Source organism: Aulostomus chinensis, chromosome 19 (genome assembly GCF_037954235.1).
Source record: "Aulostomus chinensis isolate RoL2024-O1b breed Wild chromosome 19, RoL_Achi_v1.0, whole genome shotgun sequence".
Taxonomy (NCBI): domain Eukaryota; kingdom Metazoa; phylum Chordata; class Actinopteri; order Syngnathiformes; family Aulostomidae; genus Aulostomus; species Aulostomus chinensis.
Genome location: NC_141338.1, coordinates 6,145,038 through 6,157,611, shown reverse-complemented (window position 1 = coordinate 6,157,611; position 12,574 = coordinate 6,145,038). Strand labels below are relative to the sequence as shown.

Below are 12,574 nucleotides of genomic sequence, written 5' to 3'. Positions count from 1 at the left end.
CTTTTGCTAACTGTGACATTCATGTCTTTTCATAAAAATGTGTCTGGGTTTCAGATAACAGACGGCCGCTGGCACCAGACCCATTTTGTGTTTCACTCTCTGGATCCTACTCTGCTCCCTGTGATTGACATTTACAACATCCTGAAGACTACTCCTGGCTCTCATTACCACCTAGAAGTAGGCCCAGTATGCTTCCTGTGAGGGCAGCAGTGTAGGTCTGAACATAGAGAGAGGGATCATCACCCTTCATGCAGACGTGGAGATCAGCGCATCCGATGTCCAAGTGAGAACAAGCCTCTGGCAAACAGTCCTGCTTCCCTTTGCCAAACTCCCATTGGACTGCAGACACAGAGGGAGGCAGGATAAAGGGGTCGTGGGGGACACAGCGGGAGATGAGGGAGAGCTGAAGAGGAGCAGGGGAGTTCTTGCACTAATAGCTTCTCAACATGGCAAAAATCCTCCAAGCTCTTCAAGAACGATCTCCACATGTACGCCCACATGGAGAAAAAAGGCTCAACGCCACACAATCTCTCTGGAACACTGCGAAGTGAAGGGAGACCGAGGTCAATCAGTGGACATTATAGTAACTTATTATTGTATACAGTCTGTATACTGTTTATACTTTTTTTTAAATACAAAGAATTCAATTTTGTCAGAAGAATTAAAGTAATTGGGATCAGTTAAATGTACATATATTTGTATGCTTATTATTAACTTTTATACATGTATATCTTATGTAAAGAAATAATCTTCAAGTGCAATAGAGAATGAGAAGATAATTTGTTATGTTAAAATTTACATTGAAGGATTTTTTTTTTCATGGGTGCCATTTTATTTGCCTTTTGGTGCTCATCTCATTGTGACCATGAATTCTTGCCAAGGCAGGCTCGTTTACTTAAAATGAGCAGGAAACACATCTGTATTTACTCCAAAAGGGAGACTGTGGCTCTTTGTTGCTTTCCTAAAGTGGGAAAACTTGTGGCAACTCTCTGTGCATATTATCAGAACCGTCCACATGGAAAGGGTCGGTAAAATTACTCATACATTATTGGAGCAGATGCCACTGATGATTAGGGAGATTAACTGCGGCTGTGGAGATTAGAAAGAGCAAAAAAAAAAAAAAAAAAAAAAAAAAAAGATGTTCTTGAGTTTTGAGTTCTTGTTCTTAATAGTATTTTATTAATTTCTCTGCAACTGTGGAGTGAGAAGTTAGACTTACCATTTCCTTGCTTCCTCACTTGTGATAGAAAATAACTCGTGGGATTCCATAGAGGAGAACTGAGCCACAGGAGAGAGGAGAGAGGGTCCAGGAATCAAAATAAACTCCTATCCAATCTTCTCTCTAATGCATGGTGGGTCAGTAAGTAAACGATCTAAGGTGCTACTATCTAAGGTGCTAATCATAGTGCTGTAATTACACCACTCTGCTAAAATATTCTGTTTATAGTGCATGCTCGCTTTGATGAATTAAAAAAAATCCTTATAATATATTGCCATAGCTTCCATAATGCACTATAATGGTAGTTTCCCATCCATTTACATAATCCCCTAATAGTCAGCCATCTGTTGAGTTCTGTGCAATGCTGCAACTTACAGAGATTCTTCTTCTGAGAGGGAATATTTTTAAGATAGAAATAATTTCTCCTTTTCTATCCAATATAAATCACAGGGTTTGAAGTATTTTTTAAGAATAAAGTTTCCTTTTTCTTTGTACAAAGCCCCAAACAGCTGTATGTAATATTGTTTAGAGAGACACAACTAATGGAGATAGTTTTAATTAAATAAACATGTATTTGTTGTAACTGGACACAAGTGTGTATAATTGTGCAAACCTTGCTGTATACAGTGGATCCCCTCTTGCTAATTTAATGTTATTTAATGATGTTAACGTGGTTGCCGACTGAGCAAATGGTTGAAGCAATACTACTCTTTCTGACAACTTTATATATCAGTTTGCCCAACTGGTCTTGGAGTTTATAAATTTTTTTTTATGTGTACATTTGGGGCTCCAGAGAACAAATTTATTGCAATGTTAATTATCTTTTATTTTTTTAATTTTTGTTATGTTGTTTTTTCCTCTATGATAATCAACCACGTACTGTACCAGGACTCTGTGCTATACTATTACTTGTGTTTTAAAAAAAAAAAAGAATATGCAAATATGTGAAAACTGTCTCTTCTTTTTTTGTAAATCTGTTGTAGACATTAAAACGAGCTAAGAATACCTCACAGTTTAAACATGACTTTGAGCAATTGCAACCTGTTTGGGATTATCAGCCAAATACAGTAAATCATCAAACTCTGAACAAGACAGTATCTTGTTCCTCCATATTTGTCTGTCAGTTCTCTATTCAGTGTTCAGTGTCCATTTGTTCAATAAATACTTTCAATTTGTGTGTTGAGTTTTACTTTGTAAGCACTTAGAAGAATGTTCTTGTTCTTTGTGACACAATTTTGATTCAAACTTTATTGTAGGTTCTGTTCACTTTGATCGTGGCCTTTTAAAGAGAAACCTGATTTAAAACTTGTTAGAGTGAATGTTACATCTCTGGGAAATTAATTTTGATAAATACACATAGTGTGAAAAGACGCATCAATTTGGTAAATGCATTAAGGAAATTATGGAATATGATTAAGTTTAGCAACGCCCAACCGCAATCATACGTTTAACAAATAAACTTTTTGAGTGCCACTGCAATTCAAAAAGTCATCACATGATGTCGCTGTTGTCTTGCCGGATTCTTGTTTACGCCAAGGAAGTTTTTCTCGGCCTTTTCGAGTCATCAATGGGTGGTAACACGCACAGGCTGCATCTATTACAGTGGACTGAATTTCAACCAGATGTTATAATTTAACCACTCACTAGTGCAGATGTTAATTATGCTGTACCACCAAAGCATCACCCCATCATTGACTAACCACACACATGCAAATTATGTACATCTTTGTTGCGAGAGCGATGGACTTGAGGCAACTTTCCTCTCTGATTGTGACAGATACAAGTTACAGTTTATTTATTTAGATAGACACATATTTTTCCCTCAAGTCAATCCACATTTCTTTCTGATTGCTGGTATAAGATAATAATGTATATTATGTCATGTTTATGTTATGTTAATGACATGCTTCTTTAGAGGAAAAGAAAATGTCGCTTTTCTTCCTCAAAATATGTCACCAGGGACGGTAAGGCGATCATATGGAAGCATACCAAACAGACAAATTCCTCATCCGCCAGTGTCCTTATTTTGAGCCTTTACGAACCTCCCCAAATGTTTGTTTTGGCCAATCGCTTTCTCCCAGTAACGACTCAGTTCTATGCTGCCTTTACTGCTATTCGAAAAATTCTAAATCTGCCTCTGCCGTTCATGTAAGTATAGGTAGACAAATAATCCATCCATCCATCCATTTTCTACCGCTTATCCTGTTAAGGCTCGCGGGGGGTGGATGAAACCCATCCAGCTGCCTTCGAGCGACAGACCCTGTACGGGTCGCCGGTACGTCGCGGAGTCAACACATATGAACACACAACTATTTGGTCTAACAGTCACCCCTACGGGGGTAGACAAATAATATGCCACAAATTTAAATAATGTAATTATAAGAATAAAAGCCGACGTCGTCGTGTCATTGTTATCTTCGTATTTTAAAGTATTCAATGCCTTTATACTCAGTATGATTCCTCAGTTAAACAAATAAATCCTACATGACATTGAAAGCATCGCCAGTTTCCAACGTGCACAATGGTGACGTTTACCATATCGTGATGGCGGTAGCTTGGACTATTTTGAATTCCGTCCAGCTTTTCGAAGTTTCTCCCACCTCTTGTCGAAAAAATGTTTTGTTATTCTGGATATAACTCAAAATAAGTGGATTGTTATGATGGACTCCGTCGTGGGGGAGGATTTGACGCTCCCCGTTGACATCAATGGAAGGTAAAACTAGCAGCAGTAGCTAGCGAGCTAGCGCTAGCTTGTAAGGGCATTGCTAGGCTAACCCACTAATCCGAAAGCAGTAACTAGTTACCGCTACTTGGGCCCTGACTATTAACTGGAAGCATGAGTTGTCATGTTTCAAAGCATTCTTGGCAACGTTAGCTGTTATTTACTTCCTATCAATAGCTTTAACTAACGCAGCTTAACCTTGTATACACTTGATATAACCTTTGGGGCAAATGAGAAATTACTCTTGTTTATTTTCTGGCGGCAATGCCGTTAACCTTAGATAATGGGTAATCTCACATTTAGCAAACGGCAGTATCTGATTTATATTTAGTAAATTAGTATATTTTGGAATAATGCAGTCTGGTTAAAGTATTCTGTAAGCAAGCGAAATTAGAATGTTGAAGTTTTTTTTGCGATGGTGATTTAGATTTGATTACACAAAGCGGTGTAATTAAGATGTTGATATATTTCATACCCTTAACGGTAGTTTTCTTTGTATTATTATTATTGCAAGATACTGTACGTCAGGCTAGAGAGAGACCAAAGAACAAATTCGGATGACTCTAGAAACACATCTGTACACAAAGAGTAAACTATAATGCTGCCGTGCATTGACTACTAGCAATAATTGTTGCATTTTTGCTGCTGAAAGACTTATTCAGCTGGTAGGATGTTGCTGATTGGTAGGTGGGTTTGAGCTGTCATCCAGAGAGTGCAGGAAAGCGGAAATAATCCGAGCCAGTGTTGCAGCGGTGTTCAGGAGTAGTATCTGTCCGGATTTGACATGTCTTACTTGTTTTCTTCCCCGTGCCGCGAAGTGACACGAGAGAAGACGTGTAATTGTGGTAGGTGAAATGTTCATTATTAGCTATGCTGCTTTGCAGTGCATTGCTGGATAGTGATAGCTGGTCTGTAGCTCTTTGTGGTTTAATTGAAATACAGTTATAGAATCTCTGTTTAACGCCCTTGTAGTTATTCTGCTCTACTTCGATACTAGCCCAGATGTGCGCTGTAGAAAAGAGGACAACCAGGTGGTAAGCGTTCCCCAGTAATCCAAGATGTTAACTGATATGTGTGGTGTGGATTACTTATTTGGCAATTCTGAAACCTATTTCAGATTCAAATATATGACCTTGCACCATGGTTGTCACTCTAGTTATTGTAATAAGTTATTGTAATAATTGGTACTGCTGCAAACTGCTTTCATATGTGTTACAAGTAAGTGATCAAAGTGAGAACAAAAGAGGAAGTCGCTGTTTATGGGCGCTTACATTGTTTCCGCTGAGCCTGGAGTGTTAATACAGCTGCAGCACCTGCAAAACTGTATCAACAACACCAACACAGTATTAAATATTGTAAAGCTGATTTTGGATGGCACAGAATGGAAAAAAGTTACCCTTGTGTGGTGATTTTACCCTTATCACTGGTCATGTTATTGAATCTTTCCTCTCCATTTACACAGGAAGGGGTTGCTGGCCATGTGATGCAATAATTGTCAACACAGTTTTACTAACCTTCTGTGTGTCATGGTGTGTGTGCTCCAGTTGTTCTCTTCTTAACCTTCACTAGGTTTATATCATGACTATATAAAACCCTGATCACATTTAATTTGATTCTGGCTTGCAAAGGACCTCGTAGAGTGAGAACTTGACACACTGCTTTCTTTTCTTCAATGGTTGATTAACTTTGTCGTGTTTTCTGAGTGTTAAGCCAAAACAATGGCCACGGAGAGCAGTGTATCAATTATTGTTGCAGTCTGACTGTTATAAATAATGTGTAGTTAACAGAAAAGAAGCCAACTGGGGGGAAAAAAAAAATAGCAAATGATGTATCAAAATAATTAAGATTTCTATCTTTGGTCTAAATGAAATATTAAACATCAGATAACAGTGATATCACATTAATGTTTTCATAAAATATGAACAAATCATATTCTACATTAGATGTTTGCAGTTGAATACATTGCATGAGAGGCAGCAGAGCTGTTATGTTTCAGTGCCATTGGGTTTATTGAAAGGAAGTTATTCATAGCTTGACATCATATTATTAGACACAGGGGTCAGAGGTTAAGGGTCATTGACGATGAAACAAAGTTTTATGTTTATGCAAGCAGACAACCTCCTGGAAATGTATCTATCCAGAGGAGCTTTGACAAATTTGTAATAAACTACATGGCATGAGGTGTTTTTGAAGTGCAGCAGTGGTTGCCTATTGTGGTCCAGATGTGTTGTGCTGATGTTTGGAGCATTGTCCCCAGTCTGATAGTGACGCTACTGTCCCATCACTGTGTGATGCTTAGCTGATCAGAGCCACAGTGGTCTACTTGTCCACCGCTGAAAGCCTTCCCCGACCACTGGTCTGTCTGTTTTCTCTTCTTCTCTGTCTGTCTGAACTTGAGAACAAGACTGCCACTGGCACATGCTCTCTCTCTCTCTCTCTCTCTCTCTCTCTCTCTCTCTCTCTCTCTCTCTCTCTCTCTCTCTCTCTCTCTCTCTCTCTCTCTCTCTCTCTCACACTAAGAGAAGACTCTGCCAGAGTGGATGTAAATGAAGCAGAGAGTCATTCTTACGCTATTTATGGAGCGTCCTTAGGGCTCAGTGGAACAGGCCAGCGTGAGTAATGCAGAAACATGACGCATTTGTGTTTTCAAAAAATATAATAATCTGAACATGGATGTGCAATGAGCTTTGCTAAGCTCAGATAGAGAGCAGTGTTTGTCTGGATTCCTGTGATTCTTTTAAAAATTGTCATCAGGGAATGTGATGCGAAAACAAATATTTTACAAATATTATTAGTAACTAGGCTGCAATTCTAACTAAATGACTTTGTCCACAGCTGCAGGCTGCCAGACTCCATAAATGCTGGAGAATTTTCCACCGACAGCATGACAGGTACAGTAAAGCTTTCTTTTTTCTGTCTTTTTCACTTTGCCCAGTTTGTATACGTATTTCCCCTGTGTTTTAATTAATACTACTGTTGATATGTTGCTGTGACATGTTATGGTTGTGTCTCTAAAGCCGTGGCAAGGGACTGTTCTCAAGGATGTCAATTAGTTAATCCTATCCTAATTTCGCTGTCAACATTTTGTTGTGTGCCAACAAAATATTATATAACCCACCTCGACAGCCACACAGCCTCAACTGATTTATAAATCTGTATCTTTGATATACCTAAGGGACGGTTTTACCATGACAAATGGATAGTTCAAATAAAAATTAAAATTTTTATAAGAAAATCTTTTATTATGAAGAACATATTGTGCCGAAATATTCTACTTCATGTGGAACATTCTCTATAGTTATTTCCCAACATATATTAAAATAAACCAGAGGATGACTGGCTGATGAAGCCACAGATTAAATTTTGAGAAAGATGATCTTGATTGTAGAGTCCTGGAAAAATGGGTTTACACTGAAAATTTCCAGAATTTCCTTTAAACATAGATTTTGGGTTGAACTCTCATGTCTCATTTTCATTGAGGGCAGCAGGACATATATCTTTTTGTCTCTCTACCTGTGACTTTCCTTTCATACCAGCCACAACCTCCGAATAGTGCCAAATACTGGAACAAGGCAATAACAGACTGAAAAATAAATGCCAATGAACCCCATCTGTAGGTATCGAGATAATTTTGATTGGAGTTAATTGCGCACACTCATGGCAGTGCAGATCAAAGCATTTTTCTGGATTAGAAATGAAATGTACATAAATAAGAAAGAGAAACTGCAGGGGGGGATTCAAACTCATCCTGTCAAGCCATCAACTAAGAATGAGGACTTGCTAGTATTGTGAAATGTGTTGTTGACAAGTGTTACATGACCAGTCGTGGGCTGCTTGGTCTAAATAGGGCAGCCCTCGAGAAACTGTCTCCCTTCTGAAAAACAGGGCTTTCTCCTTTCAGTTTGTCTAAAATAAACAGACTGAGGGCAGTTTCTGAAAGCTGAGAGAAGTAATTGTTCTTGTAACCAGGGAAGATTCTTCAAGAGAACTTGCAGTTGTGACTCAAATGAGTAAAGATTTGTCTTCTCTCTTGTTGCTTTACAGCTCCATCCTTCCCTGATAAGATGTCTCCTATCAAAGCTCTGACCATGAAGGACTATGAAAATGTGAGTGATCAGAATCCTATAAGGCTGTTTCAGGAGTTGGGGTTGGGAAGTCAGGCTCCAATGCTTCTTAGTTCTAATAATAATGATGATTTATTGAAGAATGATTTATTATTTTAATTTGTGTATTCATGCTATTAATGGCTGTTAAATTCTCAGGCTGACCTCAGGCACAGGTTTTTTGAGTCAACTAGTAGTCTTTAATGTAATTGACAAGTTGTTGAAAGTTTGAGAGATTTATTGATGCTGCATGATTTGATGAAAAAAAAAGTCTGATTTGATTCATGACAAAATAAACAAAACACGCACCATGCACCTACGTGCATGGTTTTCAAAAAAATGTCCCAACTCAAACTTCAACTAGCATGATATCACATATAAAAAGTTGTGCAGTACTGTTCTTAAGATCTAAGTGTTTTACTCAATCAAAAAATAGCACTCACAAAAAATCTTAAAAAAAAGAAGCTATATCTAGAACATTTCTACAGTACTGATAAAAATAGAGATTGCGTTTATTTTTTTGTGGTTATACAATTACACAGGCTGACATTGCTATTTGATGAACCGTGCACCAGTAACATTAGCGGGGCTTTAAAAAATATTTGTGCAGAGTGGCACACCAAGCTGTTTGTTAATGACACAAGAGAAAGTTATTCTCCAACAGTCGAAGCAACCGCCAAGAAGACTATCTGAACACTTTGCTCATTTATTTCAACATATTGTAGAATCTTGTCCATAATGTGTCCTCTTTCATTAAGGGTCTCATACTGTTCACATTGCTGTGTTGTTCTGTCTCTCTCACTGTCAGTGCAGCCGCACTGTCTTCAAGTAGTCTGCCCTGCTCCACTGGCCTCTTCTAGATACCTGATTGATGATAGAATTATCATTATAATTTCTTTGATTAGCCTCAAAGTGTGGTCTGTGTGTGATGCAAGCACAAAGAACAGTATCCAGAAGAAGAAAATCATCAGTGCCATGGAGCATTTCTGCTCTGTATGCACAAATTCAGTAGTACCACCACCATTGGGATTTGACCAATGAAAGTGAGTCTGTCCGAGACTGAGTGTCGCCTGTGGAGTTTTTTTTTTTTCTTTTTTTTTTTTTCTTCCTGCAACCAACCAACCAATTTAGATTTTTATAGCAATATTGTGCCAATTATTAGGGGGATTAGGCAGTAGCCCTGATAAATTAAAACACCAAGGTTGTCAGTGTCAAGTTGTGCGGTCAACTTAACTCCACCACAACAGAAAGGATATCATAATTATTAAACTTGATCCTCAGTCTGAATCTAACCAAGCCACACTGACCATTTATGGAGATTTTGTGATTGTGTGTGTGTGTGTGTGTGTGTATGTGTGTGTGTGTGTGTGTGTGTGTGTGTGTGTAGGAGGAGGAGGATTGAGGTGGAAAGCCTATATTTCAGCATTTGTGCGGAATGCATTCTTAGATTTTTGGCTTGTGCTGGCTACATGATTAGAGGTTTATGGAGGGGTCCAGACTTTGGCCTCCTCCCCTAGACTGTCTACCCAACCCCCCATTACCAGATGTATGCTGTTCTGAGCCTGGAGCACAATGATGCACAGTCTACTTCACACACATACTCACAAACACAGTCATGAAAGCTGTCTTTTATTTTAACAATAAAATACACACAGTCGTTTTCCACTTTATATTTATTTACTTTTTTTTTTTATCCCTGTCTGATTCTTCCGCGCATCCTGAAAAATCTTGAAAATAGTTCTCCAATTTTCTTGTCATGGGAAACACAGAAAATGAGAGAACAAGTAAAACACACTGGAAATTGTGTTTTTCCCAGAAAATTATTTATGTTCTTTAATTTACCTTAGATTACATTTAAACACTCCGTGATCTATGGGGCCTCCTCAAAATGAATATTTCTCTCCTGAAATGATGTTGTTGTTTAACGTTAGAAAATTACTTTTTTGTTACGTTTTTGTGCCAGCATAATGAAATTGTTGTTGCATTCATCCACAGCAAATCACAGCCCTGAAGAAAGAGAATTTTAACCTGAAGCTGCGAATTTACTTCATGGAGGAACGAATGCAACAGAAATGTGACGACTCCACCGAGGACATATTTAAAACGGTGTTGTATTTACTTCAGTATGCTAAATGTGCACTGGCATGTCGTTGTCAAGTGTTTGTGCTGCCCGTCAGTGTTTAAATGTTGCAAGTCAGTCAGTGATTTTTACTGTGGCTTAATGAGATCCTGACATCAGCTGGGTTCTCTCCAACCACAGCTCAACAGTCATGGTTTTAGTGGAGCCTCCTTGCCTTTGTTACTTTTATTGTGTAGTAACCACATTGGAATCCCCCTATCTCATGTAGACTCTCATTTTGCTTCATTTTCTTCTTTAGTTTTCATCAACTTTACTTGCATACTCCCAGATAAGCCTGTGCATGTTGTGCAGGCACATAACTTGCCAATTAATCAGGTACATTTAGGAAAAAAAGTTTTTATTGAACCTGAACTTTGTAGGCTGTAAGATGCAAGAGTATGTCATGATTGCAAATTGTGATCCTCGAAATATCGGCTTTATTTATTTTTCAAATATGGGTGTACCTAATAAATTGGAAAGTATGTATGCAGATTGTGCCAGTGTGTTGATTCCAAATGTAGCACCCTGGACTAAACATTGTCTGTTCACAGAACATTGAGCTGAAAGTGGAATTAGAATCAATGAAGAGGGACCTGGCAGAGAAACAGGAGCTACTCGTGTCTGCATCGTAAGCATTGTTCCCTTTAAAGACCTTAAAACAAGATGGGAATTGTAAGCCAGTTGTCTTGGAAGCCGAGTGTAAATTGTACATTAGTTCTAGCCTATTTGGCCCTGTTAATATTTTTCAGCAAAGCGTTGGAAAGTCTGGCTGGTCGAGAATCAGGAGAACCCCAGCGTGTGAGAGAACAAGCTCAAAGAGAGATGGATGCACTAAGAGATGCATTCAACAAGAGGATAGCTGACCTAGAACAAGTGAGTCCGAAAAAAAGGTTTAAGGATGTTGCACATTGAATTTTATAATAAAAGGTTACTTTCCAAAAGCATGATTACTTGCCGCAGGCAGTGTGGCTTTTCTATGCTCTCTCGGAACAGTAAATTCCAGTTTTGTCCCCGATAACATTTTTTTTTCCAAAAACCACAGTAACTCTGTCCCCAGCTGTCTGATTTCATGCCAAGTGACTTTTACATCAAGGAACATCACTCCTTTAGCTTGATTTATACCTCTGCATTGTATCAACAGTGTTGGCTTCAGCAAAGTTTCACCTCGCTGTGTACCTGATAGCCTGGTGCAGATTGCAACAGCTGTGACTCTTCATTGCATCACATTTCAGCAATTTTTTTCAGTCAATGTAACTGTTGTTCAACAGTTATTAATTACAAACCCAGATGATCCTTTGTTTGAAGTAAATGAAGAAACTGTGGCATAGAAGCTCCACTGTATGGCATTGCAGCATTGTAACTGCAGCATGACGGCTACATCAGCTCACCTGGACAAATGCTTACAAACAGTGCAAGGTTCTTGGATTGGCTAATTTGTATAAATAATTTTGAATTGCATTACACTTGTCTTGGTTGACATATCTGAATTTGTGCATATTTTATTGTTTTTGCTAGACTCAGTTATCCTGTATCACTATGGTCATGTATACCTGTGTTGCTGGACAGTAACATCAAAGAAATCTGTGATGAAAGTCATTAGTCTCATTTGGTCTTTTTGCCTCGTGTCAGTGTCTACAAACAGCAGATGATGAGGTTAAAAAGATGGCAGCCATTGCAGAGCAGGAGAAGATTAAGAATATTAACGTAGAGAAGCAGCTCCAAGCCCTGGGTCTACCTGGCAGCATCACCCCATTCTCCAACCCCGTCCATGACCTGCAGCTGGCCCTGCAGGATAAAGACAAGTAGGCACATGAGAAATCAACTTTGATGATATACAGACAACATTGAATTTTCTGTACAACAATCTTAAGAGTTTCCTTTTTTCACTCCAGTATCATCGAACAGCTCAAGCTGACTTTGAAGAACCAGGAAGCTGCAACCCATCAGAGGAGTTGCAGAGACCAAGAGACTGATGCACCAACATCTGACTGTGTAAAACATCTGTCAGATCTCATATTCAAAAAAGATCAGGAACTTGAGGTATGATTTTGACATATTGGTGAAAATGTAGAATGTGTTTACAAATGTGTGTATTAGATAAAGTATTTTGTGAATTTATTGGCATGTGCAAGAGAAAGTAATTAGGGGTTTCCCGTGTCAGTTTTGATTCATTCTTTGTTAATATCCCAGCCCCAATTAATACCGGTGTAGAATTTTCCATTCTGTGCATCCCATGAGCTCAATCAATCCTGGGCTGCACTAATTTTTTTATACAATTATCTTTGTGTTTCTTAGGCACTGAGGGATGAGTTACATAGAGAGAGGGACAAAATGCAATTGGACCAGCAGGTTGGTGCTCTAAAAATATACATATATTTGTCTTTGTGTGATACACCATAAACCTACTACAT

The 12,574-nt window shown here is 38.5% G+C and overlaps 2 protein-coding genes across 8 annotated transcripts in view; both read left to right on the top strand.

Annotated features, from left to right (window-relative positions):
- The window catches only part of LOC147243782 (uncharacterized), a 96,707-nt gene extending 94,330 nt beyond the window's left edge, over positions 1–2,377 (top strand). For all 4 annotated transcript variants that reach the window (XM_086186844.1, XM_086186841.1, XM_086186842.1 and 1 more), the window contains one exon: positions 55–2,377. In XM_086186844.1, coding sequence (XP_086042970.1) covers positions 55–201 — 147 coding nt within the window. In that variant the 3' untranslated portion in view covers positions 202–2,377. The remainder of the gene's footprint in view (positions 1–54) is intronic.
- Positions 2,378–3,741: 1,364 nt separating this feature from the next.
- Positions 3,742–12,574, top strand: part of cdk5rap2 (CDK5 regulatory subunit associated protein 2) — a 32,579-nt gene continuing 23,746 nt past the window's right edge. For 2 of the 4 annotated variants that reach the window (XM_086187682.1, XM_086187681.1), the window contains exons 1-9: positions 3,742–3,932; positions 6,777–6,832; positions 7,986–8,047; positions 10,040–10,150; positions 10,715–10,791; positions 10,913–11,036; positions 11,793–11,965; positions 12,056–12,203; positions 12,459–12,512. In XM_086187682.1, coding sequence (XP_086043808.1) covers positions 3,877–3,932; positions 6,777–6,832; positions 7,986–8,047; positions 10,040–10,150; positions 10,715–10,791; positions 10,913–11,036; positions 11,793–11,965; positions 12,056–12,203; positions 12,459–12,512 — 861 coding nt within the window. In that variant the 5' untranslated portion in view covers positions 3,742–3,876. Of the gene's footprint in view, positions 3,933–4,759; positions 4,787–6,463; positions 6,554–6,776; positions 6,833–7,985; positions 8,048–10,039; positions 10,151–10,714; positions 10,792–10,912; positions 11,037–11,792; positions 11,966–12,055; positions 12,204–12,458; positions 12,513–12,574 lie in introns of those variants that run through there. The other 2 variants (XM_086187683.1, XM_086187684.1) reach the window with 2 other exon arrangements.